This window comes from Ostrea edulis, chromosome 1 (assembly GCF_947568905.1).
Source record: "Ostrea edulis chromosome 1, xbOstEdul1.1, whole genome shotgun sequence".
Classification (NCBI taxonomy): domain Eukaryota; kingdom Metazoa; phylum Mollusca; class Bivalvia; order Ostreida; family Ostreidae; genus Ostrea; species Ostrea edulis.
The window spans coordinates 98,672,001-98,699,973 of record NC_079164.1 but is presented as its reverse complement, the minus strand read 5'-3'; the positions used below and the strand labels follow the sequence as shown (position 1 = coordinate 98,699,973).

Below are 27,973 nucleotides of genomic sequence, written 5' to 3'. Positions count from 1 at the left end.
TCTTTACTGTGGAATTTTGAATGAAATATACCCGGGTTTCTTCATTACCAAAATCGTAAATATAGAATAAAATTTTAAACTAAATCATGGAATTAAATCCAGCTAAATATTAAGATGCTGGACACAATGCAGAAATGAAATATAGAATCAATTGTGAGTGATTGTTCAGGTAGAAAGAGGTCATAAACACAGGTAGCAATAGCTGTAATCGACGAGGGCGTAGGCATGTTACCGTCTTGACCAATCAGCTAGCTGCATCTAACTTCACCTGAATGTAACCACTGTACCCTAGGTTGTGTAGAGCCACCTCCTGTAATTCTCACTTTCATTTTCCAAACGATTTGTATTGTATCCTTTCTATAAGGCATGGCTAGGAGTCCTTATTTCTTGCCGTATATCAATAATTATATGTACATATTTCTTGTATTCATTTTTTTCTTTCTAAGTTCTGTGAGCATCGATATATAAAAAAAAAAGTTTAAACGGTTTTAAAAGATTTCTGGCCTTTTGTCTTAGTAACAATGTGACACATTTGATTATAACATAATGATAAATCTACTGCAGTTTGGACTCTTTATAAAAGGCCTAACTTGTACAAATCGAATTAACTTAGTACAACTTATGTAGTGTTACGAAAACGAAACCGGATGCGCTAGAAATGAGAAAATCTAGTAGACTAGTTATTTATTATTTATATTAATAATTATTTAGGTGAGTATGACGGTTTGCTTTCTATTGGTAGATATCATTTTCATTTTTGCCATAATCGGATTCTACGTTGTTTTAAAGCATGCAAATTTTAGTGTGATTAATTGTCTCGGTTTAAAGGGGGGGGGGGGTGCTCTAACTTTAGAAGTCTTTTAAAGTTCACATTCGAATGAATAAAAAGATGATGATTGTAATATGATTTGACACTTTATATTGATCTTGTACAGGGTAATTTAAACTTGATATAAAAATTTGGATTCTGTTGTACACGATGCAACTGTTACATTTTGTAAATTTTGCTACTGTCTGTAATGTCACTGACAGAGATACAAATATCTGTGTTATAACTGCTGTGTTGTATTAACCAGACTCAACGATGCACGAGTTATTTGCCAAAGTTCTTAATGAGAAGGATTTATCAAAGGCTGGAGATCTGTTTTCTCTGGAGGACCGGGACATCGTGGATGACATCAGTACAGCGCTGGAGAAGATAGGAGACATAATAAACACTGAAGATTACGTGAACAATGACAATGACCAGAGTGTGGTGGAAATCTGCATCACCAGAGTTACAACAACCATCAGGTTCATACAATCTAATGACACAGTTCCAAACTAATTAAAATTAGACTTGTAGACCCACTCCTCTACAATGCGCTTGTATCGAAGCATATCGTGGAGGAGCGGATCTGCAAGTCTAATTTTAATTAGATTGGACACAGTTCCTAAACACATTTCTGATTCACTGACCCAATTTCAATATGTTCAAAACCACCAGAGCACAAGTGGCAGAATTTTTGTATAGGTCCAATAGAAAGCCTAATGCTGTCAGTCTTAGAATATGGTGAAAATACTCGGGCTACATCCTAACAAATAGAATGTAATCTTCTCATTATCATTTGAAATATTACAGGGAAATGGACACCATTGAGGACCACTCATCAGGGCTGGTGCGCCTCCTACAGTTGTGTCAGCAACATAATCTGAACCCAGTCACCCAGGACAAAGATCCTCCTCATGCAAAAGTGGCCTCAGATATTATGAGCTGTTTGTTCACAGTAAGGAAAATGATAATGACCAAGATCCTCAGTATCTATGCTTATTACCCAATGGTTTAAACTTTTCACTCTTCCATTGGTTTAAACTTTTCACTCTTCCATTGGTTTAAACTTTTTACTCATCCATTGGTTTAAACTTTTCACTCATCCATTGGTTTAAACTTTTCACTCTTCCATTGGTTTAAACTTTTCACTCTTCCATTGGTTTAAACTTTTCACTCTTCCATTGGTTTAAACTTTTCACTCATCCATTGGTTTAAACCGACCACTCACCCAATGGTTTAAACTTTTCACTCTTCCATTGGTTTAAACTTTTCACTCATCCATTGGTTTAAACTTTTCACTTATCCATTGGTTTAAACTTTTCACTCTTCCATTGGTTTAAACCGACCACTCACCCAATGGTTTAAACTGACCACTCACCCAATGGTTTAAACTGACCACTCACCCAATGGTTTAAACCGACCACTCACCCAATGGTTTAAACCGACCACTCACCCAATGGTTTAAACTTTTCACTCATCCATTGGTTTAAACTTTTCACTCTTCCATTGGTTTAAACTTTTCACTCATCCATTGGTTTAAACTTTTCACTCATCCATTGGTTTAAACTTTTCACTCTTCCATTGGTTTAAACCGACCACTCACCCAATGGTTTAAACTGACCACTCATCCATTGGTTTAAACTTTTCACTCATCCAATGGTTTAAACCGACCACTCACCCAATGGTTTAAACCGACCACTCACCCAATGGTTTAAACTTTTCACTCATCCATTGGTTTAAACTTTTCACTCATCCATTGGTTTAAACTTTTCACCCATCCATTGGTTTAAACTTTTCACTCATCCAATGGTTTAAACTGACCACTCACCCAATGGTTTATACTAAAAACTCTCACCCAAGGGATTACTGACTACTCACCCCATTTTTTAAAACTTAACGCCCACCCAATGGTTTAAACTGAGTGCTCATTCAATGGTTTAGATTATCTCTTGTCCAATGGTTTAAACCTAACACTCACCTAATGTTTAAACCTAACACTCACCTAGTATTTAAACTTAACACTCACATAATATTTAAACTTAACACTCACCTAATATTTAAACCTAACACTCACCTAATATTTAAACTTAACACTCACCTAATGTTTTAAACTCAACATTTGTCCAGTTTATGTGGGCGTGTAAAACTTATTGCTTATTCTACGACAATTATTGCAAAGATCAAAGGAATGCCGCGGTCATTATTCTACGATATATTTTCATACGTATTAACCGATTATGAGAAAATGCATACACATCTTGCTTGCACTTCCGAGTTTTGCTGATGCGACAAAGTCGATGACTGAGGATTCAATTTTATAATCACAAAAATAAATCAATATATGTTGTAAAAGAAATTCATAAATGACCAAAGAACATTGTCATTCAGTATAAACCAATCATCTGCATTCCGAGAGGGATACCTGTACACATGTAAACATGGCAATGCACAGACAAGTTTTTCTTCAACTGTATTCAAAGTAGTTGATATGATCCATTAACATCAAACTAAATACTTCAAATATTTTTTCAAAATAGATTTAGAATACCCATACCATCTTACCTTTTTTTGTCAGTGAAAAACAATGTAGGCCGTATCAGAAACTGCCATGACGTCACAGTGACTTAATTCTTAGCTATATAGGAAACGATCGGCTGTATATTTCAGAGCCTTAGTGGAATAGAGATAAAGTTCTTGTTTTTGTGTATTTTACAGGATAACCGCTTTGGTCTTGAAATGTTGTTTGAAAAATAAAAGCCTCAGCTAACGCTTCTGCTTTTATATTTCATAACAACATTTCTCGGCCTCGGAGTTTATCCTGCAACATACATGAAAATGTAATCATAATTTCTTAAATCACCACATGCCGAACAAATTCTGCATGATGTACTTCTTTTTGTTACAGTTTGATTGAGTTAGCTGCTCAGAAACTCAATGTGCTGTAAAAGTTTTTATTTATTTACGTTGGGGGTTAAGTACGCATTTTCCCACATTCAACATTACGCATGGGGGAAAATATGCGATAACTGAATATAATATATTTTGTATCAAATATCTATAGCTGTACGTGTGGGGGAAATTTACACACTTATTACAGCAATTAAACACTTGAATGAAAATGTTGACTGTTCCCCTGTATGATTGTAATGTGCTCAAATGACCTTAAGATTTGAATATAAAAGTAGTTTTAAAAAAATGTTCCAAATTCATTTCTTCACATTTTGATGTAAATCATGTGCAGTGTTAATATGCATTGCTTACCCTTTAGAAATAGTTGTAGTGTTATGACCTTGAAAAGCTTAAAAAAAGAATTGTATCGTTAGTTATTAACTTACTTACAAAGAAAAAAAATTCCTCTAGATGATTACTAACCATTGTTGTACAAAATTATAAAATCAACTGTCAACCAGATTAAATTCAAGACAATAAACTCATGCTTTGAAAAACATTAGATATTCAACAGTATAGTTTATCAACAGTGGTCATTAGGTGTCATCGAAATCACAGGTCTGCAACACGAAAAAAAATCACAGGTCTGCAACACGAAAAAATCACAGGTCTGCAACACGCAAAAAATCACAGGTCTGCAACACATAAATAATCACAGGCCTGCAACACACACATAGATAATATTGATGTCACAGGCCAGTAACATACACATAGATAATATTGATGTCACAGTAACACACACATAGATAATATTGATGTCACAGGCCTGTAACACACACAGAGATAATATTGATGTCACAGTAACACACACATAGATAATATTGATGTCACAGGCCAGTAACACACACAGAGATAATATTGATGTCACAGTAACACACACATAGATAATATTGATGTCACAGGCCAGTAACATACACATAGATAATATTGATGTCACAGTAACATACACATAGATAATATTGATGTCACAGTAACACACACATAGATAATATTGATGTCACAGGCCAGTAACACACACACAGATAATATTGATGTCACAGGCCTGTAACACACACATAGATAATATTGATGTCACAGTAACACACACAGAGATAATATTGATGTCACAGGCCTGTAACACACACATAGATAATATTGATGTCACAGGCCTGTAACACACACATAGATAATATTGATGTCACAGGCCTGGAATACCTGTGAAAACTACACACAGCCCCAAACCTGTAGATAGGTAGCACTATGGATTAAACAACAGGTAGAATTAAACAAGTAAATATTCTTTTCTAATAAAGAATAAATGAATTAAGCGATTTGAATGTAGTCAAACTTGATGAAGGTACATATAATATGCATGCAACTTTAATGGATATTGATGATCCGACAGAATCTCCATATTGACATTTGGGCTAGCAAGTCTCTCTGTGGTCACCTCATTTAGAACTACAGGTTTCTACATGGCTCAATCAAATTTCAGTTTAATCCCTGATCCATAGCTAGTGTCAAGATTTTAATGCTGTGTAATTTAAGCATGTTTTGTTGTCTGGTTTCAGCACTACAGTAAGTCTAAAGTGATGAAAATGGCAATCCCGGTGGTAGTAAATTTCCTTGGCATTGATAACAAGGAGTTGAGTCGTAATGTGTCCAGTTATCTCTCCCTGGCAGCACTGGACAATGCTGACCTTTTGGCCAAACACATGGAAATCATCCTCAATAGTATATTTAGAGGTTTGTATCAAAATTGTATGTTGAAGAATTTTGAAGTTGTGATGTTAGATCAGGTAAATTAAAGATTAAGATAAATATATTTATAATTTCAGTAAATGATAAGTTACAAATCTAAATATTGTTGCTATGAATAGTTTCGCTGATTTCTGCTGAGTTTCTGTGCAGTGTGAATAGTTTCACTGATTTCTGCTGAGTTTCTGTGCAGTGTGAATAGTTTCACTGATTTCTGCTGAGTTTCTGTGCAGTGTGAATAGTTTCGCTGATTTCTGCTGAGTTTCTGTGCAGTGTGAATAGTTTCGCTGATTTCTGCTGAGTTTCTGTGCAGTGTGAATAGTTTCACTGATTTCTGCTGAGTTTCTGTGCAGTGTGAATAGTTTCGCTGATTTCTGCTGAGTTTCTGTGCAGTGTGAATAGTTTCGCTGATTTCTGCTGAGTTTCTGTGCAGTGTGAATAGTTTCAGTGTTTGTAGGAATGTGTCCTTATTTTGAGCCAATTTATGAATATTGTTTAATTTTGAGCTGAAATGGCGACTGTTTGATGGATTTATTTGATTTATTTGATGGATTCATTTGATGGATTTATTGGATTCATTTGATGGATTTATTGGATTTATTTAATGGATTTATTTGAATTATTTAATGGATTTATTTGATGGATTTATTGGATTCATTTGAGGGATTTATTTGATTTATTTAATGGATTTATTTGAATTATTTAATGGATTTATTTGATGGATTTATTGATTTTGTAGGAAACTATATCCTGAGCACAGTCCTTCCACAGATCTATGCACAGAATAGCGATCCAATCATAGACTGTACAGACAGACTGACAGACATTCTGGATCAGTGTGATGTGTCTGAGAGAAGCAGTCTGTTCCAGGTGTTTTCCATGGTAGCCAAAAACAAACCAAAGGTAAATTATAAGATTTTAGGAGAATTGTGCTGAAATTAGCAGTAGCTGAACAAACAGATATTTGATAAAAGTTCTGTTCTTTGGCAGAAACTAGGAATATTGAAATTGATGAAGACTAAATCAGGTGTATAATGTAACAAATACGGCGAAATTTTGTAAATGTGATCCGAGTCGACTCGGAAGTTTCTTTATGGAGTGCTTCTGTTTGTGGATCTATACCCTGATTTCTTGCAAAATTAATTAGGGCTTCACCATACAACAGGTGCCCTATAGTCTCTTTGTCTGTCTATCAGTCTGTCCATCTGTTAGCACTTTATATTGTACACGATAACTTAAGTTTCCAGAGGAATATTTTTAGAAAGAAATATGATACTTAACCCTTTCGATTTTAAGATTTATTGGCTTTGTTGTTACAGAGTTATCAGACTTCGAATGTTTTAATATGAACAAGATAATAACCCTTTCTATGGCATGCAATAGCTTGAGAAGATTTTCATAGAATTTAAAGATAATACTCAGATTCCTAAGGTAATCACTCTGTAATAACCCTTTCTATGGCATGCAATAGCTTGAGAAGATTTTCATAGAATTTAAAGATAATACTCAAATTCTTAAGGTAATCACTCTGTCTGTCCGTCAGCACTTTCTACAACACATGGAAAATATAAAGTGCCTTGTAAAGATTTTCATAGAATTTAAAGGTAACGTTCGGATTCCTACAGTAATCACTCTATCTGTCTGTCTGTAAGCACTTTCTAAGGCACATGATAAGTTTCCGTGGGAATATTTTCCTAAATTGTATACATGATACTTTGATTAGACAAAGAAAGACCCTTACAATTTTCAGATTTATCACAGGACTCTCTCTGACTTGTCACTTTTAAGTACAAATTTTTGTCATGAATTTATTGGCAGGGACTGCATGATAAAGTTTTCAATATTGAATCACCTGATAAAAAGTGGTACAATGTATCCCAATATCAATATAATTAAATTCAGATTGTAACTATATGGCTAGGTTTCTCTCTGCTCTTTTTATCAGTGAATTGTAGTGATTCAGCGATAGGCGTCAACCATTGAAAAATTGTCGCTAGATTGCTACCGATGGTAACAATCAATAGCTGAAATCTGATATCGATGTTGGTAAAAATTTATTGTGCCGGGTTTAATCTTCATGCATTTTTAATATCTGGAACCGGTGATAAATTGAAATAGTGTACAATGACCGCCGCTACCGAGATCTATCCATGTGTAGTGATTCAGTGATAGGCGCTAACCATCGGAAAATTGTCGCTAGATTGCTACCGTTGACGACAATTTATGTGTTTTTAAATATCTGGAATGGGCGATAACTCTAAATCGAGATAGTGTACAATGACCACCGCTACCGAGATCTATCCGTATTCCGGTGCATGGTATTCTGTTGTCTGGAAGTATTTTGTATCTAAGAAGAAAAACGAAGGACCGCCTAGCAAACATAACAGATATGGAAAACACAGGAGTCGGCAGTTTTATCTGTTAAAGTCTACATTGTAACCAACAGCCATTGAGCTTCACAAGCGTAGCATGTCTGTGGTTGTTGTCTTTACAGATAACATTGCCGACTCCTGTGATCAAACTTGCTTGTTTGTTTTTAGTTCCTATAAATTTTATTGAATATACATGTATAATTTCTATTCCAAAATTGGGTGGTGTTTGAAGTTTATTATGATTTTTATGCCCCCCTTCAAAGAAGAGGGGCATATTAGTTTGCACCTGTCGGTCGGTCGGTAGACCACATGTTGTCCACTCAATATTTTGAGAACCATTCACTTGATGATAATGATATTTCATATGTGGGTTGGTTATGAGTAGAAGAGGACCCCTATTGTTTTTCAGGTCAAAAGTCAATCTACTCTGGACATAGGAATATAATGTCCGCTCAATATCTTGAGAACCCTTTGCTTGAAAGACATCAAACTTGGCACACTGGTACATCCTAAGAAGTAGATGACCCCTATTGATTCTGAGGTCACATGGTCAAAGGTTAAGGGTCAAACTGGACATAGGAATATACTGTCCGTTCAATATCTTGAGAACCCTTTGCTTGACAGACATTAAACTTGGTATTCTGGTACGTCTTCAGGAGAAGATGACCCGTATTGATTTTGAGGTCACATGTTTAAAGGTCAAGGGTCAACCTGGACATTGGAATACACTGTCCGCTCAATATCTTGAGAACCCTTTGCTTGACAGACATCAAACTTAGTACACTGGTGTATATTCAGGAGAAGATGACTCCTATTGAATTTGAGGTCACATGGTCAAAGGTCAAGGGTCAAACTGGACATAGTAATATACTGTCCACTCAATATCTTGATAACCCTTTTGCTTGACAGACATCAAACTTAGTACACTGGTACATCTTCAGAAGAAGATGACCCATATTGATTTTGAGGTCAAAAGTCAATAGTTGAACTGGACATAGTAATATATTGTCTCCTATATTTTAAGAATTATTTGCTTGATTGACACCAAACTTGGTACACTAGTACAGCATAAGGAGTAGATGACCCCTATTGATTTTTAGGTCACATGGTCAATTCACTCTTGACATATTTTGAACTGATGATACTACTATCAATTAAATGATGTGTGTGTATAACACTTTTCAATTTTGCACCATGGGAGGCATATGTGTTTTACAAACATCTCTTGTTCTTATATACCTTTGGCATAGAAAATAGGACTAACTTACAATTCCGTCTTGACAAACATCATGGCCACGAAATTAATAAAGTAAAGCAGACAAAAACAAAAGTCAAACCACTGATGGTTCAGTTGAAAAAAGATTAATTTAGAAATTAAAGGGGTTGAAAATAAAAACTGTTGCCTTGTCAGGGCTCGAAATTAATATATGTCTGTCAGTCTGTGACTGGTTAAAAGTCTGACGGACTGACATACATCTGTTTTAGTCAGTCCAATGGGACTGGTTAATTTTCTAAAGCATCATTTTGGAAAATATATTTATGGAATCTTATATACATGCATTTGGCATTCCTTTGTAAATATCAGACAAACCCAGTTAATAAATATAAATTTCACATAAATGTTACAATATTGCCTGAGGCATATATACATGTAGTTAAATTTTATTTTGATAACATTAACGAAACATGTTTAATTATTTCTGGAAAACTCTGTTGGACTGGTAAATTTTTCTGCGGACTGGTTGAAATTATACTCCATCAGTCCGACTGGACTCGTGACATAAAAAGTTAGCTTCAAGCCCTGACTGTTGTTTGTTATTCAGTAAGTTATTAAACAACTGCAGTAACACCTTCCTGTGCTTAATTTATTTACTTGAATGAATGAAATACAACTAAGTTGAATTCTCCGTATAATCTTAATTATGTGAGATTATGAATCGAAAGATACCTCTGATTCGATTTGATAATCAGTTGTAAATTTCTTCTGATTCTTGAACACTAGTGATATGTAAATATTGATTAGAACTAAACTTTCCCATAAATATGTGTATTTTCTATTGTAGACATTACAAGCACAAATTACTGTAAACATATGAATATTGTCTATTTCAGACCTTAGAACCACACATTCACAAACTGTCGGAGTACCTCTCCACTTCAGTGCTAGCCCCATTAGTCTTAGTGATGTTTGTTGACATGGCGATTGCCAACCCAAAGCCTTTCGTTAGTTTTGCTCCCGTCCTGAAGGCTTCAGCAGAGAAACAGCCCATTCATCTGATCCACGTCCTGCAGATCATGGGAGCCATTGGTACCATCAATGAGGTCAGAAATAGTCCTGTGTAGATTATTTAAACTTCAGAATATGTGAACTCTGTGCGCGCGCGCGTGCGTGCGTGCGTGCGTGTGTGTAAAATAACCCCACCATAACAGCTACTAACATTTTATGCTGTGTTGTCACTTTATATTTTTATTTTATACATATATTTACGTTTATAATGTTTTTGCCTTTCATGTACATGTATCTACAAATTATAATGATAGCCATTTCCTTGTGAATGTGTTGCAGAACTTTGTGAACAATGTTTGTTTGAATCTTGATAAATATATAAATTCATCTATTTTAATGGCTAGGAATTTCGACAGAAATGAAAGTAGAATGTAAAATGAGAAATAAATTTCATTTTTATACACCCGCATAAAAATGCGGGTGTGCTATACCGCTGTCGTCCGTCTGTCCCTTTAACTTTGTCTTTGCAATGCCTCCTAAATGCTTTGGGGAATTTTTATGAAACTTGGTACAAAGAAAGATCACAATGTGGAGCTGTGCATATTGCAAGGGGAATGCTGTCCAATGTTTTTAAAGGAGTTACAGCTCTTGGTCTTGTTTTTTTTTTTAATATTCAAAATACTTTGTCTCTGCAACTCCTCCTAAGCCCTTTTGGGGATTTTGATGAAACATGGTACAAAGAAAAATCCCAATGTGATGTGTATATTACAAGGGGAATGCTGCACCACTATATTTGAAGGAGTTAGGGCCCTTTGACTTAGATTTATTTTATGCAAGTATCTTGTCTTTGCAATTCTTCTTAAACCCTTTTGGGGGATTTCAATGAAACTTAGTACAAAGGAAGATCACAATGTGTAGATGTGCATATTACAAGGGGAATGCTGTCCCACTATTTTTGAAGAAGTTACATCCCTTGGACTTAGATTTGTTTAATGCAAAATACATTGTTATTGCAACTCCAACGAAATCCTTTTGTGGATAATCCTTTCTTACTTGTTCAAATTCCTGGGTCAATATTGTATTCGGGCGTAACATGTACCGGTTTAGCGGTGCCCAATTTTTGAAAATACATGAGGGTATAAACTGCCATGCTTCACATTGGCATACTTTTCTGGAAGCACTAACACTAAATTAAATTTATTTCTGAAATGTACACACACACACATACAGTATTACTTTAATGATTATGGTAAAATTCCAATAATCTTCTATTTTTGATTTGATAACAGGAACAAGCTCAACAGAGCATGGCTTACTTTGTGTCCAACTTGAATCAGACTGACCAGTCAGTACTGACCGTCATCCTGCAGGAGGTCAAGGCCCTGAGTCTTACTCACCCTGAACTGCTGGTCGAGAACATGGACAAAATAAGCAAACTGTCCCAGAGTGGTTCCAGTGCGATCCGCATTCTTGTACAGCAGCTGAAGGATGATGAAAAAAAGAGGCAAGCATTGGGCTGAATTAACCAAGTACTGAATGAAACTACACCTTGCATAAATTGATAAGTTTTACCATTATTCAGTTATTTATTGGCATGATTATATTGAGTTTGTGAAGATTTCATTTGAATTTTGTACATACATGTATATAATGTACAATGTTTTACTTTGTAATTTTTGTAATTGTATATGTACTTTTGACAGACAAGAGCAAAATAAACTGCATGCAAATGTTAATTGTCATTTATCATTATTTTTCTTTTAAAACAGCTATTGTCTTTGTATGTGTGATTGCACATACAGCTACTGACATTTATGGTGTTACAGATCCAATGCTGTAGAGAAGGAGATGAAGTCTGTATCCAGTCAGACAGAGGGAGCTGTGACGGTCATTACAGTGGGAAACCCCCCAAACTCAGCCAACCCTAACGGCATAACGGTCAGACAAGTCCACATCCCCCCCAGCTCTATGTCCAGTCAACAGAGTCTAGGCAAATCATCCAGGTAGATTGAACTGCAAGAAAATATTAAAAGTACAAAAAAAAACTTGGTATAACAGTTATGGACAAATGAAGCACAGAAGAAGCATTTAATAAAAATCTTAAGTAAAAGTATCAGATACTTGTGTACTGTGGGAAAAAAACGGAATGCCCTGGGTCAAACAAGCACCTGCTCTTTGCTGAATCAAAATATCTCACAGATTTATGTGTTCAAAATATACAAGCACCTACTCTTATGCTTAATCAGTATATCTCACAGATTTATGTGTTCAAAATAGACATCTGCTCTTATGCTGAATCAATATATCCCACAGATTTATGCGTTCAAAATAAATGGACATCTGCTCTTATGCTGAATCAATATATCTTACAGATTTATGTGTTCAAAATAAACAGACATCTGCTCTTATGCTGAATCAATATATCCCACAGATTTATGTGTTCAAAATAAACAGACATCTGCTCTTATGCTGGCTTTATACATTTTATAGATTGTATGCTTTCAAAATAAACAAGCACCTGCTCTTACAGGTTTGATACATTTGATAGATTTATGCTTGCAAAATATTATAGCCATTCATTATTGGCACTAAAAATAAGATATTAAAAAAATTGTAGAATACAATTTATTGAGTAAAAAAAAAAATAACACTTGAAATTCAGGAGATCCCCCTAGGTTGAACCCAAGCCTCCTAACATAGTGCAGACTCAAGTTTGTTAAAATCATGGCCCCTGGGGGTATGATGGGGCCACATAAAGGATCAAAGTTTTACATACAAATATATAGAAAAATCTTCTTCTCAAGAACCACTTGGCTGGGAAAGTACAAATTTACATGAAAGCTTCCTGACATAGTGCAGATTCAAGTTTGTTAAAATCATGGCCCCTGGGGGTAGGTTGGAGCCACAATAGGGATCAAAGTTTTACATTCGATTATGTAGGGAAAATCTTAATACATGTATGGGCCAAGGTGACTCAGGTGAGCGATGTTGTGTATGGGCCTCTTGTTATATCGGGTAAATGTCCCTGTAATTAGAGATTTAAGGGCTTATAGATGTTGGTCTGTCTGTCCACAAAGACTTTTGAATGGATGGTGATAGGGCTTTCATATTTCAAATGTGTATTGCTTGTGACAAAACATTTCTTTGAGTACCAAAATTTTTGACCTCATGTCCTTAACTTGAAGTTTTGCCATACAGGGGCATAGATCTGTATTTCACAAACACAGCTTGTTCCATCTGATTACTCTTACAGTTTCCAAGCTAGTACTTGTAATTTTAAACAATGCTTGCATGGGTAATCTAATGTATTATTGTTTGCGTCCCAAATTGTTGCAAGTTGAGCATGACTACGTCTTTGAACATTGACAGAGCCAGTGTGTCCACAGGGCGGTACGACCGACCGGTCAGTCCGTCATCAATCTACACAGACAGAATGTCCATGATAAGCTCTGGAACGGCCAGCAGTCAGCATGGCCCCTCTGTGAGTAACAAAAGGGAAAGCTCTTTTTTCGCTGAATGAAGTTTTATAAATGGAGATGTTCTAGAAATTTACTGGATGCTTAGAATTTCCTTTCTTGTTTGAAATTAGAGTCTTGTGGCATATTTAGACACACCAAGTGACCAAATATATAAATATTGTATACATGTATTGCAGATTGAGTCCATGCGTGATGGGGTACAACATTTCTGTGACAAACATTTCTCTACAATACGCAACTTTATCAGTAACATATCAGCTCGCATTCCTCTACCAGAAGTGTGCAGTGTCATCAGTAAGCCAGCTTCCTATTGGCTTATTTGGAATGTAGAAATATTGACAGTTTTCACACCATTTAAACAGAAAATAATGAATTTTCATTGTATGTTTGACAGATGGCCGACACAAGCGCTTTCTTAGACTGAGCTTCCTGTGTGGTGGTAAGGGAGACCAGTGTATCTACAGCAAATCTTATTTCACACTCGATACAAAGCTACCAAAAACTTGGATCCACCTCATGTTTCTCTCTACACAGGTAAGATAAGAATGTTTACTGAAATCATATCTTACTTGAATGATACAAATGTTTTATTTGATATTACAGTCAAACTTTGTTATCATGAACTTGATGTAGTTGAGAAAAAACTTTGGAGATATCGGAGGGTTCAAAATATTGAGGAGAAGATTCGTAAAGAAAATGTAGTTGGGACTTCCAACTCACTTCGAAATATACATGTATGTATGGTATTCAAGATATCGATGTTTGAGATACGAAGTTCAACTGAAGTTTATATGTACAGTTTACTACAGATAAATTGAAATTTAAGGGACCACTGATTATTTTCCATATATTCAAAGTTCAAAATAAAGGAAGTGATTTCTTCAGTCCATTAAGTTAATTTTGACATTGATCCCAATCTAATGAACTTATGCAAGCCTGAACAATATTCTGTGGGCTCATTTAAATTTGTGGGGGCCAATTTTCATGGACTGCCAAGATTTTACAGTTTCATAGGGATGGTTTCTGTACACTGAAGTGCACAGAAAATGAAAAATGAAGTAAAAATAATTGAAGTTCAAATTGCATACATATATAAGAACATTGAGCCACGGTAATGGTCGGTTCAGAATTCTGTACACATCAGTACTTTTTATAATCGATGGTCAGTTTAGAATTCTGTACATCACAGTACTTTTTATAATCAATGGTCAGTTTGGAATTCTGTACATCACAGTACTTTTTATAATTGATGGTCAGTTTAGAATTCTGTACATCACAGTACTTTTTATAATCGATGGTCAGTTCGGAATTCTGTACATCACAGTACTTTTTATAATTGATGGTTGGTTTGGAATTCTGTACATCGCAGATATAAGCAGTATTTTAAAATAACTGATTTCGATTTAAGTGGAGTAAACTGTACTACACTTCTGTAGGTTCAATCAGACGTGTTCACCCTAAGAATTACAAAGAGAGAGATCTACCTTTTACCATTGTCATTTACAGGGAGTTTGCTTGTCAACTTTTCTTTACCGCATTACCTCCCCCCCCCCCCCCCCCCCCCCCCTCCTCCATTCTCCCCACTCCTTAAAAGAACAACAAAGTCATCACAGACAAGTTTAATTATTTTTCAAGTCAATACTCACCACTGAATTAAAAATATGAAAGAAAATTTATCTTACTGATAATATAATACTGATAATATATAATAAATTTTTATGCATGTCTTTGATATCATTTTATTTACTAGAACAACCATCAAAGTTTAATATCATTTATTTCAGTATATAAAAGAATCTCCAAATCAGTTCAGTGCTAATAATCGGCAGTGCCATGCTAGACGGACTGTTTTACGAAATTTATTCACGTTATCTTCTGCAGGCCAAAGCATCATCAGCATTAAGTCAGCATGATTACAGTATAAGTCGCCTGAAGACATGCTGGGACTCGCTACAGACTGACCGATCTACAGGAAGCTTTCTAACGCTGGTCACTTCATCCTTCCCTTCAGCAAAGGTCAAGTTCTATCACACACTGCTTATGTTCTAAAGGGGGGGGGGCAGTAGTTTCCCCATGTATGACTGTATGCCCTAGAGCCATGTAGATGTGTTTCTGATGAACAACTTGGGAACAATGTAAACTTTAATATTGAGATCAGTGTCTATCAAACATGTAAAAATTAAAATTGGGTCTGACCCAGAAGCATGAAAAGTAAAATCAGGGCTGGCTGTCAAATGCATGAAAATGAAATCAGGCCTTACTGTCAAAACAAGAACATTGAATTTGGTATCATTGAGGAAATGATTGATATTAGCTATAGGTGATGTACCAAATTAGACCTATACTATACAACGGGAAGGGGAGGCAAATGGTATGATGTCTAATTCAACTTTGGAAGTTAATTATTGTGTCAGTGTTAATATATTGCATTAGAATTCTTCTTCATTAGAGAGAAGCTGATCTGTAGCTAGGATGTATCCCATTTATATGATATTCATTAGGAACACCTCTGTCTCATTACAGGACCAGGATATCCTCATCCACGAGTTGCACAGTTTTCGATTTTTCGATGTGTTTGAGTTTAATGCTGCCAAGAAGTACTGGGCGTGCTTTATGTGTAATCATCCTGAGAAGATGTGGGATCTAATGAAGAACGGCACTCCGGTCATCGCGGTCAGTTTAAACAAACATCAAAATCCTTTACATGAACATCGGTTACTGTCAAATGAGAAAAATTTGGTGCCCTGTTAAAATTAGTGTCTTTGGCGCAAGTGGCCTTTTGCACCAAAATTAGAAAAAATTTCCATTTCATAGGTATTTTTCGAAAAGTTGCAGGTCATTCTATTGCGGACTCCTATACCCATACCAGAAATATTCGCTTACATAATGTCAGAAGGTCAGGGTATTTTGTATACACACTAACACAAGTGAACAGGGATTGTTTAACATTGGAATATTGCGAACAGGGATCAACTAATTTACTGAAGATTAATCGTATACTCATCATTTACACCTACAAAACTTGCTCCCCAATTATCACTTTAGTGCCTGAAGATCAAAACGTAATGGTGATGCATATGGATTGTCCACGCTGACAATTCAAGTAGATTTACCTGTATCACCTCTGTAATTTTCTATTTACTCCAAACAAAACATTGTTTCACAAAGAATTACGATTGCACAATCATTTATTCGACCATATTTACATATAATTATATTAAGGTAGCTCACTACACTAAAGCTTATACTCTTTGTGATTTATGACACTGCGTCACAAGATGGCAATTTAAATGTTTTGTGAAGTTACTTGTATCGATCGATTTATTTGTCTATCATCGTAGCTCAGTGGTTAAAGCATTGGGTTGGTGAACTGCAGATCTCAAGTTCAAATCTGCCAGAGTCTTTTGTTCATATGTGTTGAAATTTTTTTTTTGAAAATCATGTTTTTATCCAAATTTGCAAATTTTCTGCCTTTTTGGCATATATACATGTACATATTATATCTTTTAAGATTAAATCAATTCATACTGATTTGAGAAATTATTTCAGAGTGTAGTGAGCCACCTTAACTGGGAGATACGAAAACATCATCACTTACTAAAAGTCTGCAATAAGATAAATGAAGTCAGAACTATACTCATGTAAAAGGATACATAAAACCTACGTCAATGCATTTAGAATTCCTGTGTTTTCAATAGAATTTAACAAGTCCATTCTGCTTTTGATTTTGCTCGGACAAGCCACATGGCAATGACTGCCTTCAAAACGGCGAGTTTAAGAAATACGGAGGGTGCACTGTTGTAGGCCGTCTGAGAATGAAATCATCGTACCAAACTTGGAATTGCTTTCTCAATGCACCTTAGCATTCTTATGTTTGCATATACTAGTACATTACTAGTGCCCGAGTAAGAAATCAATCAGAAGATATTAAGCATACGCTGGACTGACCATGGAAAAAAACGATAGGCATGTATCAAACCACAAACTCGACACCAAATGTAATTTGCAACAAATCGCAAATGCCCTAAAATTAATTTGCACCAATGTCTTGGCACTTGCGTTTGCACCAAAGTTCATATGCGCCAAATTTTCTCGTTTTAAAGTATGTTATCCATAGCCATTTGATGTTGTCATCACACTCATCCATTACTTTTGTTAGCCGAGTTGCGAAGCAAATATAGGCTTTTAGATTTGGTGAAGGATGGGTGTCCAGCCGGGCGGGCGGCGTCCACAATTAGCTTGTCTGGTCTCTAACTTTCATACTTTTTGGGTCATCTTTGTGAAACTTACATAACATGATTACATCCAAAAGAGGAAGGTTCCTATTTATTTTGAGGTCAAAAGGTCAAGGTCACTTTGTCACTAAATGCCATAGATTTGAGCTTGTCCGATCTCTAACTTTCATACTACTTGGTGCGTCTTTGTCAGACTTGCATATTTTGATCACATCCAAAAGAGGAAGGTTCCTATTCATTTTGAGGTCAAAAGGTCAAGGTCTCTTTTTCACTATATTCTATAGATTTGAGCTTGCCTCTAACTTTTATACATGTACTTGCTGGTGCATGTTATCAGACTTCAAATCCTGATGTCATTCAAGATTCATGTTGCTTTTGAAATCCAAAGGTCAAGGTCATTATCACACTAAATACCTATTGTGGCCATTCAAAGCTTCATACTTATAAACTATATTAAATGTGTGCATGTTTTTACTTCGTGAATGCAAGCGTGCAAAATTTTCCAAACTGGAACTCGGCCATACAGTTTTAGCGATTTTTATTTATGATCATTTGATATTGGCCACCACTTTTTCCTCCATCTCTTGCCATTACAGCAGTCACAAAATGTGTTTAAGTTATTGGATTATACCTCTCCAACTCTTGCTTGCCCAACACAGTGGTCACAAAATGTGTTTGAGTTATTGGATTTTACTTCACAGGGTCAACTGAGGGAGAAGAAGGGAAGATGGAAGTTTCTGAAGCGCTGGAAGACGAGGTATTTCACTCTCTCTGGGACACAGATTACGTACAGCAAAAGTGACCAGGTACGTCAGATTTCAGAGAGGGTGTAGTAACGCAGCAGGTGTTAAGGGTGTAGCTGCAGAACTGTAGCTCTGATAAAATATTTTGATGGAACAGAGAGCTACAGATCCACCCCTTATAAAAACCTTCGATTTACAGGGCACAAAAAGCTGCGCACGGTTGAGGCCTGATATCGTTGTATTCTTGTGTTGCTGTCTCATAACTTTAATATAAAAAAATTCTTAACATATTTTCCTACTATACTTGTGTCCAAACATACCTTCAAATATTCATTAAAGCCCCATACGACCGGAAAACTCCCAGCTTCAAATGATTTCATTTGTTGACGTAGCCATGTTAGGTAGCCGGGTCAATTCGAACCCTGTTGTTGTTGGTATATATTCATAAAATTCGTTATAAGTTATATACTTGCTCTTCATTTATTATCAACACAAATAATATATAGAAATTAGAAAATATAGTTTTTCTAATGGTAAAATAAGCTCTTGATTAATGAAAATGCTACAAAAGTCCTTAACACTCATGTGGCAGGGATGGAGATCACACCAGACTAATGAAAGCCATATTGCTGTGAATTTAGCTATTTGAATAATCATTATACCCCCCGCAACAAGTTGTGGGGGGGGGGGGGGGGGGGGGGGGGGGGGGTATACTGGAATCGGGTTGTCCGTCTGTCTGTCCGTCCGTCCGTCTGTAGACGCAATGGTTTCCGGGCTCTAAAGCATTATCCTTTCCACCTACCGTCACCATTATCATATATATGGACTACCCATGGGATGAAGATGTTCCCTATCGATTTTGGGGTCCAAAGGTCAAGTGCACTGGACATCGAAGTAGGAATATGGTTTCTGGGCTCTAAAGTGTTATCCTTTCCACCTACAGTCACCATATCATACATATGGACTACCCATGGGATGAAGATGTTCCCTATCGATTTTGGGGTCAAAAGGTCAAAGGTCAAGCGCACTGGACATCAAAGTAGCAATATGGTTTCCTGGCTCTAAAGCGTTATCCTTTCCACCTACAGTCACCATATCATACATATGGACTACCCATGGGATGAAGATGTTCCCTATCGATTTTGGGGTCAAAAGGTCAAAGGTCAAGCGCACTGGACATCAAAGTAGCAATATGGTTTCCTGGCTCTAAAGCGTTATCCTTTCCACCTACAGTCACCATATCATACATATGGACTACCCATGGGATGAAGATGTTCCCTATCAATTTTGGGGTCAAAAGGTCAAAGGTCAAGCGCACTGGACATTGAAGTAGCAATATGGTTTCCGGGCTCTAAAGCGTTATCCTTTCCACCTAGAGTCACCATATCATACATATGGACTACCCATGGGATGAAGATGTTCCCTATCGATTTTGGGGTCAAACGGTCAAAGGTCAAGCACACTGGACATTGAAGTAGCAATATGGTTTCCGGGCTCTAAAGCGTTATCCTTTCCACCTACAGTCACCATATCTTACATATGGACTACCCATGGGATGAAGATGTTCCCTATCAATTTTGGGGTCAAACGGTCAAAGGTCACGCGCACTGGATATCGAAGTAGCAATATGGTTCGGTTTGTCATGCCATTTCTTTTTTACACTCAGAAAAGATGTAGTTTATACCTATTACCAACACCCTTTGGGAGATTGGGGTAAGCGGGGGTTATTCTTAGTGAGCATTGCTCACAGTATCTCTTGTTTAAAATAATTAGCTAAAATATTTGTGGGGATATTAGTTCACATCTAGACGTTATTGTGCAAGTATGGAAATGAACCGGGATGGGAATTGACTGGCTACCTAACATGGCTACGTCAACAAACAAAATCATTTGAAGCTGGGAGTTTTCAGGTTGAATTTGTACATTCTACACTATTGGAACTTTGCGGACAGAGACCGCTCTACGGATTTTGTTCCAATTGCACAGGATTATTTGTCACAATATGTAGTTGATCATATTCCACCACAATTTTGATTCTACAAATTTTACAGGAGTTATTGGACTTTTGTACTTCAACTTTTTTTGTGGTAGTGGGGGACATGGCTATATACACATAGCAATCTTGTTTGAAAAGAAATGAAAGTACTCTGTATTGTTATGAAGATGTGCACAACAGAATAAAGAAAATGTTTATAAATCTCTATTTAATATGAAGGTGTGCACAACAGAATAAAGAAAATGTTTATAAGTCTCTATTTAATATGAAGGTGTGCACAACAGAATAAAGAAAATGTTTATAAGTCTCTATTTAATATGAAGGTGTGCACAACAGAATAAAGAAAATGTTTATAAGTCTCTATTTAATATGAAGGTGTGCACAACAGAATAAAGAAAATGTTTATAAGTCTCTATTTAATATGAAGGTGTGCACAACAGAATAAAGAAAATGTTTATAAGTCTCTATTTAATATGAAGGTGTGCACAACAGAATAAAGAAAATGTTTATAAGTCTCTATTTAATATGAAGGTGTGCACAACAGAATAAAGAAAATGTTTATAAGTCTCTATTTAATATGAAGGTGGTGATATCCTTAAAGTTTACTCTGGAATCATTAGAATTCGTGGTGGCTCAATTTTCATGGAATTCGTGGGTACCCCTCACCCATGAATTTACATCCTCAACGAATAAAGACATTCCAGAGTTATCTTTCTTACAAATATATAAATCCACAAAATTACGTACCCACGAACCCGTAAAAATTCAGCAATCCACGAAAATTTAAATGATTCTACAGTATGTGATAATCCTCATTTAGCATTGATGCATTTTTTAAAGTCAGAACAATGTCATTTTGTACACAGTCCCAATCTACAACACAAGGATTAAATATATATTATAGTAAATAAAGTTAGATTCAAGTGTGCTGCATGTTAGACCAAAAAAAGAAGATTTTTCTCTGTGTTTGAATACATATAATGGTTATGTACTCTAATCCTACTTATAATTAGGGGGCAACAGACTACAACAATTCATCAGCGGTATTATGAAAGTAAGGAATTCACACCTGAGGGTTCAGTACTTCAGTTAGGGCAAGGATTGCAGATTTTCTGTATGTTCTTTTTCTCACCTGACTAAAGTATTCAAGTTCAACTCCATTGATGGACTCATGATGGGTTTTTTTTTCTACCATTACTTGTAAATTATATTGATGAAATCTGAAAACTTGAAATGAAACAGAATTACTAAATTCCATATTTGTCAGAAATACAGAAGTGTTATAGATAAATATCGGGAAAAACATACCCAAAAACGGAAACAAAATGATTCAGGGTATGATTTTTCCTCTGTTCAGAGGAAATCCTCTGATTGGCTCAATTTAAACAAAAAAAATGGAACACTCTGAGTTTGATTTAAAGTGACAGAAAATGATATATTTCCAGGTAGGGTTAGGTGTTTTCCTTCATTTTTGACCAGTTTTCCCTCTGATTTCTAATAATTTCAGTTACAGCCCTGAAACATACATAGACTGAAAAACTGAAAAGATGATATGAAGTAAATATACTATGGTATAAAATATAGAAATTCGTTATGACAATGGTGGATGATGTCATGACTATGTGAGATAATAAAATATAGAAATTCGTTATGACAATGGTGGATGATGTTATGACTATGTGAGATAATAAAGTATAGAAATTCGTTATGACAATGGTGGATGATGTCATGACTATGTGAGATAATAAAGTATAGAAATTCGTTATGACAATGGTGGATGATGACCTGACTATGTGAGATAATAAAGTATAGAAATTCGTTATGACAATGGTGGATGATGTCATGACTATGTGAGATAATAAAGTATAGAAATTCGTTATGACAATGGTGGATGATGTTATGACTATGTGAGATAATAAAGTATAGAAATTCGTTATGACAATGGTGGATGATGTCATGACTATGTGAGATAATAAAGTATAGAAATTCGTTATGACAATGGTGGATGATGACCTGACTATGTGAGATAATAAAGTATAGAAATTCGTTATGACAATGGTGGATGATGTCATGACTATGTGAGATAATAAAGTATAGAAATTCGTTATGACAATGGTGGATGATGTCATGACTATGTGAGATAATATGGTTCCTTAAATTTGGATATACGTGTAATTAGTTCAATAGTGTTTGAGAGAATGTGTTGAGGTTTACAGAAGAAATCAGATAACAATTATAGGTCATCTTTGTGACTCAGGTGACCTAAAGTTCGGTGATAGAACATTCTTCAAAGATTATTAACCTGTAATACTTGAGGGCCTCATACATCACATATATTTCAACAGATTAGAAAACAGTATATCAGTGGTTTTATTTTTAAGTCTTTAAGTGATTACATGTAATAGCTGGAAATGTTTGGTATGTTTTCTAGTTGTATGAGTGTGACAGATAGATAAAGCAGAATCTATTCATAGAACCATTTTCATTTACCTTTAGAATTCTAATTATTAGTATTCAGGTACATGTCTTTTGATTTTTACTGAAGATCAATTGTATTTTCAACTGAACTACATTTTAAAAGATAGATTTAGTTATGTGAGCTTCTAAATATGCAGCATTGTGTAGGCCTAACCTTTCAAATTATCTAGTAAGTCCAACACGATACAGCACTCAGTCTTAATAACATCAACTCCACAACATCCAACATGATACAGCACTCACTCTAAATAACATCAACTCCACAACATCCAACACAATACAGCACTCACTCTAAATAACATCAACTCCACAACATCCAACACAATACAGCACTCAGTCTTAATAACATCAACTCCACAACATCCAACACGATACAGCACTCACTCTAAATAACATCAACTCCACAATATCCAACACAATACAGCACTCAGTGTTAATAACATCAATTCCACAACATCCAACACGATACAGCACTCACTCTAAAAAACATCAACTTCACAACATCCAACACAATACAGCACTCAGTCTTAATAACATCAACTCTACAACATGGAAAGAGAAAGCCCAATTGATTTCAAGGTCAAAATGTCCCTCATCAAGGTCTCTGTCAGTAACTGAATGCAGCAAGTGAGCAAATGTTGAGATTGCAGTGGAGAGACTCTGCTACATACACTGTAGATGGGAGTGTGTAGATACCTATTGATGTTACACTGTAGGTGGGGTGTGTAGATACCTATTGATGTTACACTGTAGGTGGGAGTGTGTAGATACCTATTGATGTTACACTGTAGGTGGGAGTGTGTAGATACGTATTGATGTTACACTGTAGGTGGGAGTGTGTAGATACCTATTGATGTTACACTGTAGGTGGTGTGTGTAGATATCTATTGATGTTACACTGTAGGTGGGAGTGTGTAGATACCTATTGATGTTACACTGTAGGTGGGAGTGTGTAGATACCTATTGATGTTACACTGTAAGTGGAGTGTGTAGATACCTATTGATGTTACACTGTAGGTGGGGTGTGTAGATACCTATTGATGTTACACTGTAGGTGGGAGTGTGTAGATACCTATTGATGTTACACTGTAGGTGGGAGTGTGTAGATACATATTGATGTTACACTGTAGGTGGTGTGTGTAGATATCTATTGATGTTACACTGTAGGTGGGAGTGTGTAGATACCTATTGATGTTACACTGTAGGTGGAGTGTGTAGATACCTATTGATGTTACACTGTAGGTGGGAGTGTGTAGATACCTATTGATGTTACACTGTAGGTGGGGTGTGTAGATACCTATTGATGTTACACTGTAGGTGGGAGTGTGTAGATACCTATTGATGTTACACTGTAGGTGGGAGTGTGTAGATACCTATTGATGTTACACTGTAGGTGGGGTGTGTAGATACCTATTGATGTTACACTGTAGGTGGGGTGTGTAGATACCTATTGATGTTACACTGTATGTGGGAGTGTGTAGATACCTATTGATGTTACACTGTAGGTGGGGTGTGTAGATACCTATTGATGTTACACTGTAGGTGGGAGTGTGTAGATACCTATTGATGTTACACTGTAGGTGGGGTGTGTAGATACCTATTGATGTTACACTGTAGGTGGGGTGTGTAGATACCTATTGATGTTACACTGTAGGTGGGAGTGTGTAGATACCTATTGATGTTACACTGTAGGTGGGAGTGTGTAGATACATATTGATGTTACACTGTAGGTGGGAGTGTGTAGATACCTATTGATGTTACACTGTAGGTGGGGTGTGTGGATACCTATTGATGTCTTAGTGTACAAGAATGGTGCCCTTAGAATTTTGTGCTGTTAGGGGTTGCCCCACTAGGTGTTGCCCTTGTGATATAAATAAATTTACACCTATATATTTTAATCCTTTTCAGCGACACGAGACACTGCCTGTCAGTAAAATTCAAAGCGTGAAGGCGGTGAGGAAAGGCTATCGTGATATTCCGAAGGCATTTGAGATTTTTACAGCTGACCAGACATACACATTCAAGGCTAAAGGTCACCAGAACATTGAACAGTGGGTGCAGTGTCTACATATTGCTGTGGCTCAAGCACATAAGGGAGATAACTCCAAAAAAGGGACAGGCAAAGCAGAAGTGTGTCCGTCAAGACAGGATAACTTAGTGATCGAAAGACCAAGGTCTGTGATGGATACCAAGTTATGACGGAGTTTTAAGTTCACTGTTCCGCTCTCTGTTGACATCTGTGTTCTGGAATTCCTATACTTGTACAGTCACAGGTGATAGCAGTTTTCATTTTAGTTAAATATTGCCAAAGAGTTTTACAGTTGAAGGCAGATTATCCACAACATTACCTTCAGAAGGAATAACACACCAAAAATATTGTAAGGGATGTCAAGTTGATGGTATCAAAAGAATTTTCAGTTTTCCTTTTTGTGCTAAAAATTGCAATTTTATTGTAAAAGTCATCCAAAAAACATGGAAACCTCACACTGTGTAGAAACTCGTGATTTAATTTAAACATATTTTATTCAGAAACTCGGCTCGTGATTTAATTTAAACATATTTTATTGAGAAACTCGGCTCGTGATTTAATTTAAACATATTTTATTGAGAAACTCAACTCGTGATTTAATTTAAACATATTTTATTCTGAAACTCAACTCGTGATTTAATTTAAACATATTTTATTGAGAAACTCGGCTCATGATTTATAGACTGGCGGCTCCAGCCACTGAGCTAATCATTAAAAATAAAAAACCTTATCACAATGAATAAGGAATATATTGCTGATGTTTATTCATGCTTTTCCTTTTAAACTATTGTGACGAAGTGTTATTCCTTCTGAATAAATTCTACAAAGGAAACTGTTCCAACACGGTTATTCAGCATATCATGGAAGGTTTTCACAAAGAATGTAAATGAAACTTCTGTTAGTTCAATCTTTTTTTTTTATTTTCACAATTAATAATTATATACTTGTGAAATTTTATACCAAGTTTTATAAATCACCTCCAAACCCATTGTGATATCGATAATCTACAAAGGGAAGAAAATCAGTCTTGTTTTGCTTGCTAGTTTCTACTGTCCTGTGCGTATGACTCAGCAATTTTACCTGTTTGTGGTTTAAGGTACATTGATGTAATTAGTAGATCCATACTGAGAGATAAGCATTACAATTCACGGGATATTGTCCTAATAATGTTTTACATTCCAAATAACGATGCTTAGGTTACCTAAAGTCGGGTCATTGAACTGTACACCAGTTGGTTACACACCACTGTAGTTTGGATGGACGAGGGTGGTGGTGTCAGTTTCTTTGTTGTTGATCTATGAATCTCAGATCCTTTTCTTTTTTCTTACTGCACTATGACCTTATTACACTCTTTATCCAGCAGTATATTTTTTTTTGTAACATATGATAAAGTGATAATATTGTTAAACTAATTAATTATATAAAAGTATTTATTCGAATTTTATTGTTGAATTGTTATACATTTTTTTGTTGTTGTAACTTTGAAATTTTTACTGTAGAATATTAAGACCCTGGCAAACATATCAGCTGTGTTATAGTGTAAATATATGGAGACATGGCATGAAGGTAAAATCCAAACTTTATCATCTCTGTTCATGCCTTTATGACAAACTTCATTGGAGTACATTGTAGCTATCATCATCATAAAATGGTCGGGACAATTTCATTATAGTATTTCCGATTTCTGTCGATTTGCCCTTCTATCATTCCATCTTAGTTGTAGTTTTTAGAGAGTTTTTTTGTTGCTATGGTTACAAATGTCGAGCTGATATTTGTCATGTAATGTACACATCAAGGTTAGATTTCATTCTAAATGACCAACTTGAGCAGAGTTATGGCCCTTGAAATTTGAAGAAAAAAAATTCTGTGTTTTTTTGACTGTACATGTATATAGAAGAGTTACAGATCAAAATTTAGTTTTATTTCAATTGACCACAGCAGAGTCATGACTTAAGTTTTTCAGAATTTTCCCCCTAAGGTTGTAAATAATATGATTTTTGGCATGTAGTTATAATATTAGATAGTTACTGATCAAGTTTAAGCTTCATTTAATTTACAATGAGCAGAGTTTGATACAAACGTTTTAATGCAGAAGTTCACAGGCCTCAGACAAATAGATGTTGACCTGATTTTTGGAGTGAAATGTGATGAGTCACACATCAATGTGGTGTTTGGCTACTGGGCGGGGCTTTCGTGTTGTACCAATACATCTTGTCTTAAAAATGCCTAGCTACCCTTAGTTATTAGCGTAAATCGAGTATAAATCAATTTAAATGGTAATCTGTCTCTGATTGCTACACGTTGTGACAACCCAGATTGTAGGTATATAGAATCTTCTTTGTTGGATGGTTTACATGTCGTGAACAAAACCCTCATTTTGTACGGGGTCTTTTGTAGTGTTTTTAACTCACAATTTTTTTTTATGATTGTTATTTAGTAGAACCCATTTTAAAGTGATTGAAAATAGGACACAACTCATAAATTCAAGTGCCATATTACTTACTCTGAATTCAAAAACGACACATGAAGTGGATGTGCAATAAACGATGGAAGGTCATTCATACGTTTCATTCAGGAGGTTGTTGTTTTCCCCCTACATCACTGTGATTTGCTTTCCCGTAGAAAACTCGTTGACATTTACCAAACCAGCTGCAGTATCATGCACTGTACATGTAGACCCCCCCCCCCTTTTTTAATGAAACACACTGTGTTGACTGTGTAGTACAAATTATATATGTCTTTCAGTAGTGTGATGATATACAGCAATATTTATTAAGTTTTATTATACCCTTTAACAAAGTTTTTATATGTATATATATCAGTTGTCATTACTAAAATATTTTTCTGTTTTGTAATTATATATGTAAAATAAACTGTAAGGAAACATTAAACAATTTATTTCCTTCTAGGAACACTG

The 27,973-nt window shown here is 35.7% G+C and overlaps 1 protein-coding gene across 1 annotated transcript; it reads left to right on the top strand.

The window, feature by feature from the left end:
* The first annotated feature begins 612 nt into the window (after positions 1-612).
* Positions 613-27,973, top strand: LOC125671302 (ventricular zone-expressed PH domain-containing protein homolog 1-like). The gene is made up of 15 exons (XM_048906891.2): positions 613-711; positions 1,077-1,293; positions 1,622-1,766; positions 5,311-5,485; positions 6,237-6,400; positions 9,982-10,191; positions 11,386-11,600; positions 11,923-12,099; positions 13,466-13,577; positions 13,752-13,869; positions 13,970-14,109; positions 15,457-15,591; positions 16,099-16,248; positions 18,512-18,616; positions 24,936-27,973. The coding sequence occupies exons 2-15, from the start codon at positions 1,085-1,087 to the stop codon at positions 25,224-25,226; spliced, it is 2,346 nt and encodes a 781-aa protein (XP_048762848.2). The 5' UTR covers positions 613-711; positions 1,077-1,084; the 3' UTR covers positions 25,227-27,973.